Source organism: Nomascus leucogenys, chromosome 8 (genome assembly GCF_006542625.1).
Source record: "Nomascus leucogenys isolate Asia chromosome 8, Asia_NLE_v1, whole genome shotgun sequence".
Lineage (NCBI taxonomy): Eukaryota > Metazoa > Chordata > Mammalia > Primates > Hylobatidae > Nomascus > Nomascus leucogenys.
In genome coordinates, this window is record NC_044388.1 from 21,055,087 (window position 1) to 21,072,825 (window position 17,739).

At 35.9% G+C, this 17,739-nt stretch overlaps 1 protein-coding gene across 9 annotated transcripts in view; it reads right to left on the reverse strand.

Annotated features, from left to right (window-relative positions):
• ANKRD28 (ankyrin repeat domain 28) overlaps nt 1-17,739 on the reverse strand; it is a 194,319-nt gene that overhangs the window by 62,828 nt on the left and 113,752 nt on the right. For all 9 annotated transcript variants that reach the window (XR_004031290.1, XM_030816861.1, XM_012508548.2 and 6 more), the window contains 3 exons: nt 16,539-16,609; nt 3,813-4,013; nt 2,197-2,284 (listed from right to left, as the gene is read on the reverse strand). Coding sequence is in view for 8 of the 9 variants with exons in the window: in XM_012508548.2 (XP_012364002.1) it covers nt 2,197-2,284; nt 3,813-4,013; nt 16,539-16,609 (360 nt within the window). In the remaining variant the exon portion in view is untranslated. The remainder of the gene's footprint in view (nt 1-2,196; nt 2,285-3,812; nt 4,014-16,538; nt 16,610-17,739) is intronic.

The following is a 17,739-nucleotide window of genomic DNA, read 5'->3' on the forward strand; positions in this document are numbered from 1 at the left end:
CTATGGATTACTTCAGCTTCTTGGTCACCATGGACCTCTGAAATACTCTTACGAACTACTGAAGAACCTTTTTGAAGGAGAAATACTGTCATATGGAGATAAGCAAGAGTGGGAAATCAGCATGCTCACTTTGGTTGTGTTGAGCTGATCTGGGATTGCCTTCTGGAGCTTATTGAAAAAGAAACGAAAAATGACATATCACCGTCTATTCCCAACTTCATCATTTATCTGCTTAATTCTGACTATATTCTTTTCTGTGGACATACTGTTAGAAATACTGAAGGCATTTTAATGTTTTCTTTAAATACCATTTCTTAAAATTAATCATGCTTTATGACTATTCTTCAGTGATAATATTTCATCTATTCAATTGATATCATTTCTCAAAATGTAGTAATTTTCTGATACAAAGGAGAGAGATACGGTAAGGTCTCTGATGCATGAATGCTGTTGCTTTTGTAAAAAATCAGTGTTGACACCTTATTTTAAATGTTTTATTGGTAATGAGAGTGGGTTTTGTACTTCATGATCTTCAATTTAGTATACCCATGTAGAATTTTTTTTTTCAGAGTAACTATACTGGAATTGAATAAAGATTTTCAAAACTTTTCTTTAAAAAGAAAAAAAAAGGATTCTACTGCTTTTGGTTGTTTTCATTATAGGCATAGGATTTCCCTGGGCCTTGTGGGTATCTATAACTGGTATGATATATACAGACATGTTATGTATAGACTTATCTATCTAGAAAGAGTGTATTATAACTGGTTTGTATCTATTTTACATATTATACAGTTGACCCTGGAATAACAAAGGTTTGAACTGTGTGGGTCCACTTATATATGGATTTTTTTCTACCATATGTGGTTCAAAAATACAGTATTCAGGGGATGTGAAATGCTCATACACGGAGAGCCAACTTTTTTTACACATGGGTTCCCCATGGCCGACTATATGACTTCCATATGCAAGGATTTGGGTATAAGCAGGTGGTCCTGGAACCAATCCTCCACATATATGAGGGATGGACTATATAGTTCTTGAGTTAATATTCCTCCATCGAATCTTCTGTTAATCTTTTATTTTTAAATGAGAGTCAAGAAAAGACAAAACCAAGAAAAAAAAGTAATGAGGATAAGCTATGGCTCTAAGAAAAGTGGTTAGCTAGATGTCTTTGTAATCAGGTAATGTGACTGGTAAATCAGGGAATGATACAAGTATTACATAGAAAACATGTCAGTTCATATGTGCTTTTTCCTACCCAGGAGTTAAAATAGCAGAAGCACAGGATTATAACCTCTGGCAGGAAGAAAAAAAGCCCTGAGCTCTATGGCTGCAAAGTGAGTTATTTCAGCTGTTTTAAGAACCTTGAAAAATGAATGTCTACATCCATGGCTTCTTACCAGAGGCACAACCCCAGTCTTCTAAGACTTCAAGGATTTATGGCAAGGTATACTTCCTCTACACTCAGAGATCTACTTTCCTCTGCAGTTTTAGCATCCAGAAGCGAGCATTTCTATTCTGCTATTTTTGTGCATTTAAAAATATCCTGTAATAGGCTGATTTGCCTCCCCGTCTCTGCAAGAACCAATTAATGTTTCTGTTAGTGCTGTGGTCACACAGTTGCATAGGTTTTGGGTGGTCTACCCCAGGCCTATTATTCCTATGAGCTCTATTAGTTTTAGAGTACAATTTTGCAGACTATAAGATTTTTTAAGAACATACATATTATGTTACAGCAAAAAAGTCTGTATTCCAAGCCCCAGTTTCTTTCTATAAATTTACTATTATAGAAATCAAACATGATAATACATATTTAACCCACTGGTTGGCCCTAAATAATAGGCTTCCTAATGCAGCTTTGTTACTTTTACCTTAATATTCTCATACAAACAAAAATGGGTATGAGAATGGGCTTTAGTAAACATCAATCCTAAATTATGTATTCCAGGCCTGTGTCTGGGACATCTCTTCCTTTAAAGGTAAATGGAATTAATTTCAAACAGCTTTTAGATGAACTGGACCCAGTGTACTCCAAACCTCCCCCATTACCAGGGTTGTTCTACCTGGGCATCAAACTCAGATACTGTGTAGCTTTTCAGTACCCTTAAAGACAAATGTTATACAAACAGCAAGAACTTAAAATGTACAACTTTTCTAAATATATAATATCAAAAACTAAATTTAAAAAGTACATACCCATATATGCTGCCCAGTGGATAGCACGCCTATCTTTCTTGTCAAAAGCATTAATATTGGCACCTCTAGACAAGAGTAGTTTGACCATCTGGAATAAAAGTAAACACAGTGTCACCAAAATTGTGAAGCACAATTGTCTATGAATGTACATTTGTGACAGTTACTTATCTCAATTTCTCTGGCACTAAATTTCTGCAGTTGCTGAACAGAAGGAGCTAGACTAAATACTGAAGGTCATTTAACATAACAGGACAAAACATGAAAAAACGGTTAACTGTGGGTACTACTGAGGTCAGACATCAGTACCTTTTTAGGATGCCACTTTGTGCCTTGGTATTTTATGAACCAAGTACAAATTTGGCAAGTCTAAGGCTGAAATATTTAATAAGAGGTTTTGTTCCTATTCATAGTCCAAAATGTTAAAAGTGCATTCTCACTCTAGAAATGTCTTAAATTTAATTCAAACACAAACACAGTGCCTACAATATAATTATACCTGAAGGTCACTGCATAGTCTGCTTACCTCACAATGTACCAAAAATAATAATTGCAACTAACCATATTTACAATAATTTCTCCACTGGAAGGCTACTGTGATTTCAAATAGGGATACATCTGTAACCTTAACTGCAGTGGAGGCAAGGATTCTTTATAATGGAAAATCAGAAAAATACAGTAGTCTCCCCTTATCTGCAGTTCCACTTTCTGCATTCAATTACCTGCCGTCAACCATAGTCTGAAAACAGGTGACTACACTACAGTTACAGTGGGATATTTTGAGAGACAGACTACATTCATGTAACTTGTATTAAAATCGTTCCATTTTATTATTATTATCTCTTACTGTACCTAAATTATAAATTAAATTTTATCATCAGTATGTATAGTAAAAAACACAGTATCTATAGGGTTTGGTACTATCCAATGTTTCAGGCATCCATAGGGGGTCCAGGAACATATCCTCTGTAGATAAGTGGGAATTACTTTGAAAAAGACATGGCAGCCACTAGCTCCCAGCCACAGAATCTTGGGAATGTTACTTTACCTATGAGTTCCTATCCCTGCAACAAAAATGAAAGACTAGACAAGTTGGCTTCAAAGGTTCTTCTGTTACCTTCTCTAAATCTTTGGTGTACACATAAACCCCAATCTTTGCTATGACACCTAGCACAGACAATGTTCGTTGTGTAAGATAAATAGCAATTTTCTTAAATTGTTTTGATGGTTCTGTCACTAAAGTATTATCTTGACTAAATGTTAAACTACTAAAAAGCATGTTTTCTAAATTCTGCCTTCCTTTGCCATTTACTTCTGGAAGAACAATAACATATCTCTGTCTTCACATATTTTTCCTCCCACAATAATAGAACATACTTTTCCTGTTGTGTTAAGAGTTGGTAGTGTTCTCCTTGGTCACCCCAGGTTGACTGTGCACAGGTAGTATCTACTACATACATTTCTAAATTTGAGAAAGTTATAAAAGGAGGCAAAATTAGACAAAAATGAGAAAGATAAATAGTTCTATATGCCTTTACTATGCAAAAATGCAAGTTCTTTAATAACTGGGGGGTGGACAGAAGGAGAGAAAAATCATGGTCTAATTGAATGCCACCTACCTCACCATGTCCACTGAAAGCTGCATGATGTAATGCAGTCCTCCCTGCTCGATCAGATACGTTTACATTACTCAGAAGAGGTACCAAAGCTTCAGCACACTTTACAGCTTTATTAGCAGCAGCTATATGTAAAGGGGTTTGCCAATTTTTGTCTCGAGCATTAACATCTGCAGAATGCTTCAAAAGTACCTGAACTGCTTCCTAAAACATATGAAGATAAAAGTTATAAAAGATGAATGAGTTAAAGAGTTTGAGAAATTATTTCTATATATAGTGTGCATGTGTGTATAAATATGTATCTACATATGAAGAAAATAAAAAAGCTCTCATAGAACTCACTATAAACAAGTAGGAATTTACCCAAGGAAACAAAATATTTTGAATGTAAAGGCGATACTCAGAGTACTCAGAGCCATATAAGATGCATCAAGATCAAACATTCCCTTTCCTTACCCTACCATTAAATGCATAAACATTCCTATCAAAATGTGCAAGAAGAAATACTGACAACTATTATTCAAAAACATTCATTTCTTGTATCTTATTTTTCTAGGTAACAAGATACAATTTATACTTTGAATAAATAGTTTTTTGGTTTTGTTTTAAGAGACAGGATCTTGCTCTGTTGCCCAGGCTGGAGTGCAGTAGAGCAATCACAGCTCACTGTAACTTCAAATTCCTTGGCTTAAGTGATCCTCCCACCTTTGCTTCCCGAGTAGCTAGGACTACAGGTGCATGCCACCACCCCTGGCTAATTTTTTAATTTTTTTGTAGAGACAAGGTCTTGCTACATTGCCCAGGCTGGTCTCAAACTCCTGGCCTCAAGTGATCCTCCTGCTTTGGCCTCCCGAAGTGTTGGGGTTACAAACGTGAGCCAGTCATAGAGCCACACCTGGCTCTTTGAACAATTTTAATAGATTTTTTACATTGCATATATAAAAATTAAAAACATACTATTTCTCAATGTATTATACATGCTATATTTTACAAAATGAAAAATCACTAGGATCGATTTCATTAAAAAAAAAAAAAGACACAACATATACAAGGTTGTTTTTGCAGTGCTGCTTAGAGAGAAAGTTAAGGCAATTTAAGAGTCTGATGTCCAAGGGATTTATCTCCCAGAAGCGCATGGAAAACATCACAACACTACCTCTACAAATTGGACTCATGGCAGGATTCCAAGGAATTCAGTATGCCATCAACATTAAGCAATATAATCAGAACTAAACTCAGCAAATTTTTTCTTCTTTCAGTGATAATCCTAATTTTTAGTAAATTATCTGGGGAACCTGCCTCCAATAATTCAACGTGAGTCCTTTTCTATTTTCCCTAAGTGTCGGCTAGTCTGAGAAATAAAGGGAAAGAGTACAAAAGAGGGAAATTTTAAGGCTGGGTGTCTGGGGGAGACACGACCAAGCCACAAAACCAGCAAGTTTTTATTAGTGATTTTCAAAAGGGGAGGGGGTGTACGAATAGGGTGTGGGTCACAGAGATCACATGCTTCATAAGGTAATAAAATATTACAAGGCAAATGGAGGCAGGGCGAGATCACAGGACCGGGCAAAATTAAAATTGCTAATGAAGTTTTGGGCACACATTGTCATTGATATAACATCTTATCAGGAGACAGGGTTTGTGAGCAGACAACTGGTCTGATCAAAATTTATGAGGTGGGAATTTCCTCGTCCTAACAGGCCTGGGAGCACTATGGGAGACTGAGGCTTATTTCATCCCTTATCTGCAACCATAGAAGACAGATGTTCCAAGAGTGGCCATTTTAGAGACCTCCCCCTAGGAACTCATTCTTTTTCTCAGGGATGTTCCTTGCTGAGAAAAAGAATTCAGCGATATTTCTCCTATTTGCTTTTGAAAGAAGAGAAATATGACTTTGTTCCGCCCGGCTCTCAGGCATCTCAGGCAGCCTGACCTAATGGTTATCTCTCTTGTTCCCTGAACATCGCTGTTATCCTGTTCTTTTTTCAAGGTGCCCAGATTTGATATTGTTTAAACAATTTGTGCAGTTAATGCAATCATCACAAGGGTCCTGAGGCGACGTATATCTTTAATTTACGAAGATGATGGGATTAAGAGATTAAAGTAAAGACAGGCATAGGAAATCACAAGAATATTGATTGGGGAAGTGATGTGTCCATGAAATCTTCACAATTTATGTTCAGACATTGCAGTAAAGACAGGCATAAGAAATCATAAAAGTATTAATTTGGGGAACTAATAAATGTCCATGAAATCTTCACAGTTTATGTTCTTCTGCCATGGCTTCAGCCAGTCCCTCCGTTTGGGGTCCCTGACTTCCAGCAGCAGTAAATGAATGCCAAACTAGATATGAAAATGAAAACGACCAAAACAGAATCTAGGTTCTGATGTCAATTCTATTATTTACAAGGCATACTATTCAAGTCCTAAACTAACCCTAAATGTTCTTACCTGTAAAGGAGATGGGGGTGGGGGAAATAACATCTGCCTACCACTCTTTTCAAGTATGCTATAAAGCACAATAAACTAATGTACATGAAAAGTGTTAGAAAGTGAAAATAGCTATAAATATACAGAGCATCAAGGAAGACTGAACAAAATACTATTAGCCATGAATCACCCATACCATTTTAGGCCTCTGAAATCAAAAGTAGTCAGAACCGTTTGAAACATGGGAAATAGCACCAGTACTTAATAGGGATGGCAAAAGACTGAAGAAATGCCCAGTTATCTATCAAATTGGTAGGGAAGTCAGTCAGCTAATCAAAGATATATGGAGGCCTATCACTCCACAATTCCACAACAGTGATTTATCCAAAAGAAAGTTTTTAAAAATCCATCCAAGAATGCTCATAGCAGTTTTATTCCTAACCACCAAAAACCAGAAATGCAAACGTCCATTAACAGAAAAATGGATAAACAGTGTATCTGTACTATTACTCAGCAATGAAAATGAACCAGTAATGCATGAAACATGGATAAATCTCAAAAATGCTGAACAAGAGAAGTCGTGACACACGAATACATATTGTATGATTCCATTTTTATAAAGTTCTAGAAAAGGGAAATTATGCTGAGAGAAATCAGAACAGTGGTTGCCTCTGGGGACAGGGAAGACTGACTGAAAAGGGACATGAGGGAACTTGCTGGGGTAATAGAAATCTTCTGTATCTTGAGTGGGATAAAGGTTACACAGGTGTATACATTTGGCAAAACTTAAGGGTGTACACTAAAAAATTCATGCATTTTAATTGTAAGTTATATTTCAATTTAAAAAGGAGTATGGAAAGAAGAATACATATATGAATACTCACAAAATTATGGAAAACAAGGTATAAACACTATCAAGATTCCTGATCCTCACCTCTGAGAAGAGTACATTGTAACTTGGGGGATCTAAAACTAACACTATATTGGGAAATGTTAGTAGGTATGTTAGTGGATATAATAAATAATTGAAAATAAAATGAACAATTTGTAATTGGATAAACTGGGCAAACACAGAATACTAGAGATGTCAGCCTTGCCTGATTCACTCCCATTTTGGAATTCACAATACAAACATTAAAGCTTCTGGAAAGTTTGGGAAATACTTATGTTCCATTAGTAAAAACAGGAAAATCAATTCTACTTTTTTGTTTCACTAAAAAGCAAGAACAAATCTGGTTCACAGTAGGTAAGCGTAGGTAAGTGGGCACCTAAATTAGGCAATAAACATAGCAATTAAGACACTAGAGTATCAAGACAGATCAAGGTGTGAACCCTGAGTCCACTATTTCCTACTCAGAGTAATACATGTCAGATCACAGGCCTGGTGTGGTGGCTCACGTCTGTAATCCCAGCACTTTGGGAGGCCGAGGCAGGCGGATCATGAGGTCAGGAGATCAAGACCATCCTGGCTAACATGGTGAAACCCTGTCTCTAGTAAATATACAAAAATTAGCCGGGCGGGGTGGCGGGCGCCTGTAGTCCCAGCTACCTGGGAGGCTGAGGCAGGAGAATGGCGTAAACCCAGGAGGCGGAGCTTGCAGTGAGCCGAGATTGCGCCATTGCACTCCAGCCTGGGCGACAGAGTGAGACTCCATCTCAAAAAAAAAAAAAAAAAAAAAAAAAAAAAAAAAAAAAAAAAAAAAAAAACATGTCAGATCACAATAGCAGTGATCTTTGAAAATTCAGAGAAAACTGAAGAAAATCCTTAAAGGCTGGAGACATTAAAAAAGAAGAGGTGAATTTCTAGAACTACAAATTAAACAGCCTGATGTCATACCCTAGGATAATTCTACATCACATTATCAGTATATCATCATAAGCACACAGAAAATAATGTGGGGATAACCAAGGGCACAGATGATTTTATTAACAAAAAACATTATTATAGTAATCTAAATTCTAAATTTTCAGTTATTAGAGGGAATGTGTAAGAAATGCTGCTGGTGTGTCTTGATTTTTTTTTAAAGCTAAGTAAACATTCCAAGACATTAATTCAAATGAGATTATGAAATATGGGATAATGACTGAAGGTTAAACAACTGTACTCAGAGAGTATTTATTATTACCATGGGGTCAGTATAGAAGAGGCTCCACAGGACCAGTTTTCCCCTTTGGTTCTTTTTTTTTTTTTTAAGCAATTCTTACCATTGATTTGAAGGAAAGCACAGGAAAAACAAGGGCTTAACATATTTGCAAATAAACACAAAGCTTGGAGGGACCACACAATATCTCATGTGGTAACAGAATTTAAACTCAGTTATCTTGATAGACCTAAAATGTAATTCCTTATCAGGTTAAAATACAAGTCGTATGCTCTCCAGTAGTGCAGTGTGGCTTTTTAACACACACACACACACGCACACCAAAAACAAAAACAAACAAAAACCCAACTCCTAATACTCGGATATCCATTTATTCAGAAAAATATGCAGTACTTACACAGAGCTGAACTATATGCTACTCTTAAAGAATGACAGTCATAAATCATAGTAGTAGAGACAGATTGAGACAGCCAGCTAGTAGGAGGTGGTGTGGAAACTATGTCACTGAAGGAGAGTTGGGGAGTCTGGGATATTTAACCTGAAGCAGTCTTTCTTAACCTAGGTTCAGTGAGGTAATGAAGCACTAAGGTAGTACTGTATGTGCTAAGTTAAGTTCTCTCCTATGCATCTACCACTGTGCTAGCTATTCTGTCCTTAGGAGAATTTAGAAAACAGTCACTCCAATCAGCTTGCACAGGATTTAGTTCTCCCATGGCATCTCAAAAATATAAACCAAAAGCCACCTACGGTGAAAAACCCATCTCTCTATGGCCATAGCTATATTTTCTGTTAAATGTAATAAGTATAGCTACTTGTGCTCTCAGGACTTAATGAAAATAAGTAACGATGGTGTAAGTGATACTCTTGACACTATTGACTAGGTTTTCTAGCAGTTTTACTACTTAGGAGACCTTCTTTTCAAAAGAAAAATGATACTCAGTGTTTACAGAAGTTATATCTTTTTGGAATGGCATTTTATAGCTGTTTCTCATAATCCTGCAAAAGAGTATCAATACTACATAGCCTTGTAATTTTTAGTTATCTTTTTCTTTTTTAGATGGAGTTTCACTTTTGTCACCCAGGCTGGAGCGCAATGGCACGATCTTGGCTCACTGTCAGGTCCACCTCCCAGGTTCAAGCAATCCTCCTCAGCCTCCAGAGTAGCTGGAACTACAGGCAGGCATCACCAAACCTGGCTAATTTTTTTTTTTTTTTTTGTACTTTTCATAGAGATGGGGTTTCACCATGTTGGCCAGGCTGGTCTCAAACTCCTGATTTCAGGTGATCCACCCACCTCAGCCTCCCAAACTGCTGGGATTCCAGGCGTGAGCCACCGCGCCTGGCCAATACCATATTTTCTTTATCCAGTCATTGACTGATGCGTATTTGGGCTGGTTCCATATTTTTACAATTGCAAATTGTGCTGCTATAAACGTGTGTACCAGTATCTTTTTCTCATAATGACCTCTTTTTCTCTGGATTGATACCTAAGTGGTGGGATTGCTGGATCAAATGGTAGATTTAGTTATTTAAGGAATTTCCACACTGTTTTCCATAGTGGTTGTACTAGTTTACATTCCCACTGACAGTGTAAAGTGTTCCCCTTTTCACTGCATCCACACCAACATCTATTATTTTTTCATTTTTTTGACTATGGCCATTCTTGCAGGAGTAAGGTGGTATCACTTTGTGGTTTTGATTTACATTTCCCTGATAATTAGTGATGTTATTTTTCCATGTTTGTTGGCCCTCTGTACATCGTCTTTCGACAACTGTCTATTCATGTCCTTAGCCCACTTTTTGATGGGATTTTTTTTTCTTGCTGATTTGTTTGAGTTCCTTGTAGATTCTGGATATTACTCCTTGTTAGGTGTATAGACTGCAAAGATTTTCTCCTACTCTGTGAGTTGTTAATGCTGCTGATTGTTTTCTTTTGCTGTGCAGAAGCTTTTCAGTTTAATTAAGTCCCATCTATTTATCTTTGTTTTTGTTGCATTTGCTTTTGGATTCTTGGTCATGAAGTCTTTGCCTAAACCAATGTCTAGAAGGGTTTTTTCTGATGTTATCTTCTAGAATCTCTATGGTTTCAGGTCTCAGATCTAAGTCTTTGATCTGCCTTGAGTTGATTTTTGTATAAGGTAAGAGATGACGATACAGTTTCATTCTTCTACATGTGGCTTGCCAATTATCCCAGCATCATTTGTTGAACAGGGTGTCCTTTCCCCACTGTTTTTGTTTGCTTTGTCGAAGATCAGTTGGCTGTAAGTATTTGGCCTTATTTCTGGGTTCTATTTCTGTTCCATTGCTCTACATGCCTATTTTTGTACGAGTACCACGCTGTTTTGGTGACTATGGCCTTATAGAATAGTTTGAAGTCAGGTAGTGTGATGCCTCCAGATTTGGTCTTTTTGCTTAGTCTTGCTTTGGGTATGCAGGCTCCTGTTTGGTTCCATACGAATTTCAGGATTTTTTTTTTTCTAATTCTGTGAAGAATGATGGTGGTATTTTGATGAGAATTGCATTGAATTTGTAGATTGCTTTTGGCAGTATGGTTATTTTTGCACCATTGATTCTACCCATCCATGAGCATGGGATGTGTTTCTATTTGTGTTGTCCAACTTTTTTCAGCCCTGTTTTGTAGTTTTCCTTGTAGAGGTCTTTCACCTCCTTGGTTAGGTATATTCTTAGCTATTTTACTGTTTTTCTGCAGCCATTGTGAAAGGGAATGAGTTCTTGATTTGATGCTCAACTTGGTCGCTGTTAGTGTATAGCAAAACTACTGATTTGTGTACATTAATTTTGTATCCTGAAACTTTGCTAAATTCATTTACCAGTTCTAGAGAATTTTGGAATGAGTCTTTAGGGTTTTCTAGGTATGCGATCATATCATCAGCAAACAGTGACAGTTTGACTTCCTCTTTACTGATCTGGATGCCCTTTATTTCTTTCTCTTGTCTGATGTCTCTGGCTAGGACTTCCAGTACTGTTTTGAATAAAAGCGGTGAAAGTAGGCATGCCTGTCTTGTTCTAGTTCTCAGGGGGAATGCTTTCAACTTTTCCCCATTCAGTAAAATGTTGGATGCGGGTTTGTCATAGATAGCTTCTATTACCTTAAGATATGTCCCTTCTATGCTGATGTTGCTGAGAGTTTTAATCATAAAAGGATGCCGGATTTTGTTAAATGCTTTTTCTGCATCTACTGAGGTGATAATGTGATAAATATTTGTTTTTAATTCTGTTTATGTGGTGTATCACATTTACTGACTTAGGTATGTTAATAACACCATCCATGCACCCCTGGTATGAAACCCACCTCATCATGGTGGATTATCTTTTTTTATATGCTGTTGATTTGGTTTGCTGGTATTTTGTTGAGGACTTATGCATCTATGCTCATCAGGGATATTGGTCTGTAGTTTTCTTTGTTACGTTCTTCCCTGGTTTTGGTATTAGGGTGACACTGGCTTCATAGAATGATTTAGGAAGGATTGCCTCTTTTGGAAAAGTATCAATAGGACTGGTACCAATTCTTCCTTGAATGTTTGATAGAATTCAGCTGTGAATCTATCCGTTCCTGGACTTTTTATTTGTTGGCAATTTTTAAAATTATCATTTCAATCTTGCTGTTTGTTATTAGTCTGTTCAGAGATTCTATATCTTCCTAGTTTAATCTAGGAGGGTTGGATATTTCCAGGAGTTTATCCATCTTCTCTAGGTTTTCTAGTTTACGTGCATAAAGATGTTCATATTAGCCTTGGATAATCTTTTGTATTTCTCTAGTATCATTTGTAATATCTCCCATTTCATTTCTAATTGAGCTTATTTGGATCTTGTCTCTTCTTGGTTAATCTTGCTAATGGTCTATCAGTGTTATTTACCTTTTCAAAGAACCAGCTTTTTGTTTCATTGATCTTTCCTTTTTTTTTTTTTGGTTTCAATTTCATTTAGTTCTGCTCTGATCTTCATTATTTCTTTTCTTCTGCTGGGTTTGGGTTTGGATGGTTCTTGTTTCTCCAGTTCTGTGAGGTATGGCCTTAGATTGTCTATTTGTGCTCTTTCAGACTTTTTGATGTATGCATTTAATGCTATGAACTTTCCCCTTAGCACTACTTTTGCTGTATCCCAGAGGTTTTGATAGGTTGTGCCACTATTATCATTCAGTTCAAATAATTTTTCAGTTTCCATCTTTATTTCCTTGTTGACCCAACGATCACTCAGGAGCAGGTTATTTAATTTCCATATTTGCATGGTTTTGTGGCTTCCTTTTGGAGTTCATTTCCAATTTTATTCCACTGTGGTCTGAGAGAGTACTTGATATAATTCAGGTTTTCTTAAATTTACTGAGACTTGTTGTGTGGCCTATCATATGGTCTATCTTGGAGAACATTTCATGTGCTGATGAATAGAATGTATATTCTGCAGTTGTTTGGTAGACTGTTCTGTAAATATCTGTCAAGTCCATTTGTTGTAGGGTATAGTTTAGGTCCATTGTTTCTTTGTTGACTTTCTGTTTTGATGATCTGTCTAGTGCTGTCAATGGAGTATTAAAGTCCCCCACTATTATTGTGCTGCTATCTCATTTCTTAGGTCTAGTAGTCACTGTTTTATAAATTTGGGAGCTCCAGTGTTAGGAGCATACATATTTAGAATTGTGACATTTTCCTGTTGGACTAGTCCTTTTATCATTATATAATGTCCCTCTTTGTTTTTTTCCTAACTGCTGTTGCTTTAAGGTTTGTTTTGTCTGATATAAAAATAGTGATCCCTGCTCACATTTGGTGTCCTTTTGCATGGAATATCTTTTTCTACCCCTTTACTTAAGTTTCTGTGAGTCCTTACTGTTAGGTGAGTCTACTGAAGACAGCAGAAACTTGGTTGGTGAATTCTTACCCATTCTTCCATTCTGTATCCTTTAAGTAGAGCATTTAGGCCATTTACATTCAATGTTAGTATTGAGATGTGAGGTAGTATTCTATTTCTCATGCTATTTGTTGCCTGAATACCTTTTTTTACAAATTGTATTATTGTTACACAGGTCTTGTAAGATTTATGGTTTAAACAGGTTCTATTTTAGAGTATTTCAAGAATTTCTTTCAAGATTTAGAGCTCCTTTTAGCAGTTCTTGTAGTGCTGGCTTGGTAGTGGTGAATTCTCTCAGAATTTTTATGTCTGGAAAAGACTGTATACCCTCCTTCATTTACGAAGCTTAGTTTCACTGGATACAAAATTTTTGGCTGATAATTGTTTTGTTTAAGGAGGCTAAAAATAGAACCCCAATCCCTACTAGCTTTGTAGGGTTTCACTGAGAAATCTGCTGTTAATCTGATAGGTGTTCCTTTGTAGGTTACCTGATGCTTTTGCCTCACAGCTCTGAAGATTCTTTCCTTCATCTTGACTTTAGATAACTTGACGACTACGTGCCTAGGTGATAATCTTTTTTGTGATGAATTTGCCAGGTGTTCTTTGAGCTTCTTGTATTTGGATGTCCAGATCTCTTGTAAGGCTGGGGAAGTTTTCCTCAATTATTCCCTCAAATATAGTTTCCAAACTTTCAGAGTTCTCTTCTTCCTCAGGAACACCAACTATTCTCAGGTTTGGAAATTTAACACAGTCTCAAACTTCTTGGAGGCTTTGTTCATTCAAAAAAAATTTTTTCTTCTTTGTCTTTGATGGATTGGGTTAATTTAAAAGCCTTGTCTTCAAGCGCTAAAGTTCTTCTGTTTGTTCGATTCTATTGCTGAGACTTTGCAGTGCATTTTTCATTTCTCTAAGTGTGACCTTGATTTCTAGAAGTTGTGATTGTTTTTACCTATTTCACTAAAGAATTTTCCTTCATATTCTATATTATGTTTTTAATTTAAGTTGGACTTCACTGTTCTCTAGTGCCTCCTTAATTAGCTTAATAATCAATCTTCTGACTCTTTTTCTGGCAATTCACAGACTTCGTCTTGGTTTGCATCCATTGCTGGTGAGCTGGTATTTTGGGGGTGTTAAATAACCTTGTTTTGTCATATTACCAGAATTGTTTTTCTGGTTCTTTCTCACTTGGGTAGGCTATGTCACAGGGAAGATCTGGGATTCAAGGACTACCGTTTAAATTATTTTGTCCCACTGGGTGTTCCCTTGATGTGGTGTTCTCCCATTTCCCCTAGGAATGGGTATTCCTGAGAGCCAAACTGTAGTGATTGTTTTTGCTCTTCTGGGTCTAGTCACCCAGTGGAGCTACTAGGCTCCGGGCTGGTACTGAGGAATGTCTGTAAAGAGTCCTGTGATGTGATCTGTCTTCAGGTCCTACAGCTGTGGATACTAGCACCTGCTCCAGTGGAGGTAGCAGGGTAGTGAAGTGGACTCTGAGGGTTCTTGGTTTTGTTTCTGTTTAGTGATCTGCCTTGTAATTTTTAGATTGAAGAGTAGAATTAAGAAACTTACTAGGATTATTTGCATTCTAACCTACAACTTGCCCTTAAATTCAGGCTGAGCACATAGTTTTTAAAAATTAGGAATTAAGTCTCTGGCAGAATTTGCCGTCTTCCTCTAATGTTAATTTTTCTTTAGTAATTTTTGGTCTGTTTTACAACTTCTGCCAATATATAAATTGTACCTTCTTATGATTTAATCTGGTAAAAATGCATTATTTTAATAGCCATAATCCCAAGAGTCTTAAAACAAAAGTATGGCTAACATGAGTATCTTCCAGTAACAGTAATGTTTATCTTAACTGCTTTTATTTAAAGAAAGATCTTTATGGAGGGCTAACCACAAAATTAATAACATTACAATGGAATTTCAGAATTCAAAGTATTTTGGATAGTATGTCTTAGTTTTTATAATTCCTAGACTTGTCCAACATTGCACAGCTGAAAAGTTGCATATAATAACTGAAGCCAGGGTCTCCAAATCTAAGTTCCATAAATTCATAAGCTATAGCACATCAAGGACCCAGTTCAGAGTTAGGTTGTGTGTTCAATTGCACCCACTGTCCTTATCCTTCTTCTCCTAACTAGGAGGCTACAGCTAATAGATTGCCTCTGTTAATTACAGGGTTTGTAATCCTTCCCAGTCACATTTCACCTTTATGACTCTTCACTTGCCCAGCTATTGCTCTGGGTTCAAGATATAGTTCATCTCATTCCTCAATGAGGAATACAAAGAAGGACAGAGACAGAAGCTCCGTAGTTTCTCATGAGGCACTAGTTAGAGTTCCCTTTCCTTCTCCCAAACTACACAGTCCCATGATGGACAGAAAAAGCAGTAGCTACACTTAGGAGTTCCTTTCTTAACCTCACAATTTGAATTACTAAAGAAATACTAGATGAATATAAACTTATACTATCACATACTTTTGTATTTTAAATTATTTTTTAAGCTTTGCAACAAGTTACAACTACTGTAAAGTAGGTAAAAGGGGTGCTTTGGACACAAAGCATTTTAGAAAAGCACCAAATACACATTATAAAGTAAAATAACAGTAAGAAAAAAAAAAGAAGATTCAGGTTTTTGTCTCATCGCTATCATTTAACAGCTGAGTAGTTTTTCATGAATCATTAACTATATAGTTTCCTCAAGATATCTATCCTACAAAGATGTCCTCAGGACTGAAAGATATGAAAAATATAAAAATACTTTGCAAATAATGAACATTATCTAAAAATGTCAGTTATCTCGACAAGCAAACAATATACAAGGCTGTAAACAAGAAGGAACTATTCTTCCTTGTAATCCCTCTCAAACATTTTAAAGTTGTATATTTATAACCAGTAAAATGTGCAGTCAAGTAATGGTTTTGAAGCTAATTTCAGTATTTAGCTAAGTAACATTTCAATTAATTATTATACATTGATGAGATTATTTCTTGATCACAATCAGTGAAACCTCTGTAAGAGACTATTGTAAACAGGTAGAGAAAAGCCCTGAGGAAGAATATGTAGGAGAGAAAAATGATTTCTCTTCTAGAAGGGACAGAGGTAGGGTTTTCTATTCTCTGCAGGGTTTTCTATTCTATTCAGACTGCAAGAGGCCTTATAAACAAAAGAAGAAATGAAACAATTAATTTGGTTTGTACAAATTCTAAAGTAAAATGACCAGTCGAGGTATCTCAGTAGCTTTTCCTTCTTTTGAAAACATTTGAATATGGATTCACGGGTACACCTATTTAATGTTTTCACATACAATATATTTACTAAGAGAAATTTCATACCTCACTACAAGATGCAACTGCTCTGTGTAAAGGTGTCAACCATTTGCTGTCTTTGGCATTAACTCTAGCTCCTGCAACAAGAAGAAAAAAATAAATTGAAATATTGTACATAAAATATTTTTAATAAATCTCCTGAAATAGTAGTTACATATAATCCAAATTGGATAAATGACAATTGAAAAAAAACTTATTTTTTACACTTTCTGCTGATAAAATTACCCTTAGAATATAAAACAAAATTAGCCTTTTAAATTGATATAATTGTCCAATAAAGTCTTAGCTTTTTTATTTAAAACAAAATAAACATCATTTTATATATAGGTTAGAAAAGCCACCTTTATACAGAGCATATCCAAGGTAAAAATCAGACCCCATTTTAGAATGTGTGTTAAAAAAAACAAATAAATGAATATAAGAATATACTTAGAGATAAAATGTAGACTATTTTAAAGTCTTCATTACATTTCTTTACTAATGAATATATCACGCCATAAGGTAACATGATAACATCAAAATAGTTCTCCAGCCATGATTAAAAACACATTAGTACTATAAAGTTATTGTATAAGATAGAAACAATGGTTATAGACTTAGAAAAATAATTGAGAAAGAAATGAACCAACTCATGTCTTTCTAGGTTATATCTAAAGCTTAAGAAAGACATTTTTTTAAACAAATCAATTTTGTACAGTTGTTTAAAAATCATTGTCAATGGACAAAAATTAACCTTAATAGAATGCAAACACATTAAGACAAAAAAATTTACATTACTTGAGGAGGGAATAATTTATCTCCCATATTAAATCCAAGTCAAATAAAAGCAGCACATGCATAGTAGGATAATTCTATTAATATATCTAAGTAGAGAAGAAACAGCCCTGGTTCTTGGAAGTACAGAACTTGCTGATAGATCCTATCCTATAAGCAATCCTAGATTTATATCCCAAATCCTAAATCACTCATTTTCTAAATGATGAAATACAGGTATACAAAATAGCCTAACGTCAGGGTCAACTATAACAGAAACAAAGCTTCATACTTCCTAACGCTTACATTATTTCTAGGTTTTGAGTGTGAGGAGTCAGGGAATAATCAAGTGCAGTGACTTCAAGTAATGCCTTCAATTAGTAGCTCTGGGTCCCTAAGTAGTTGTGTGATCCCTCTGAACCCAAGTTTCTTCATCTATAAAACAGACTTCATA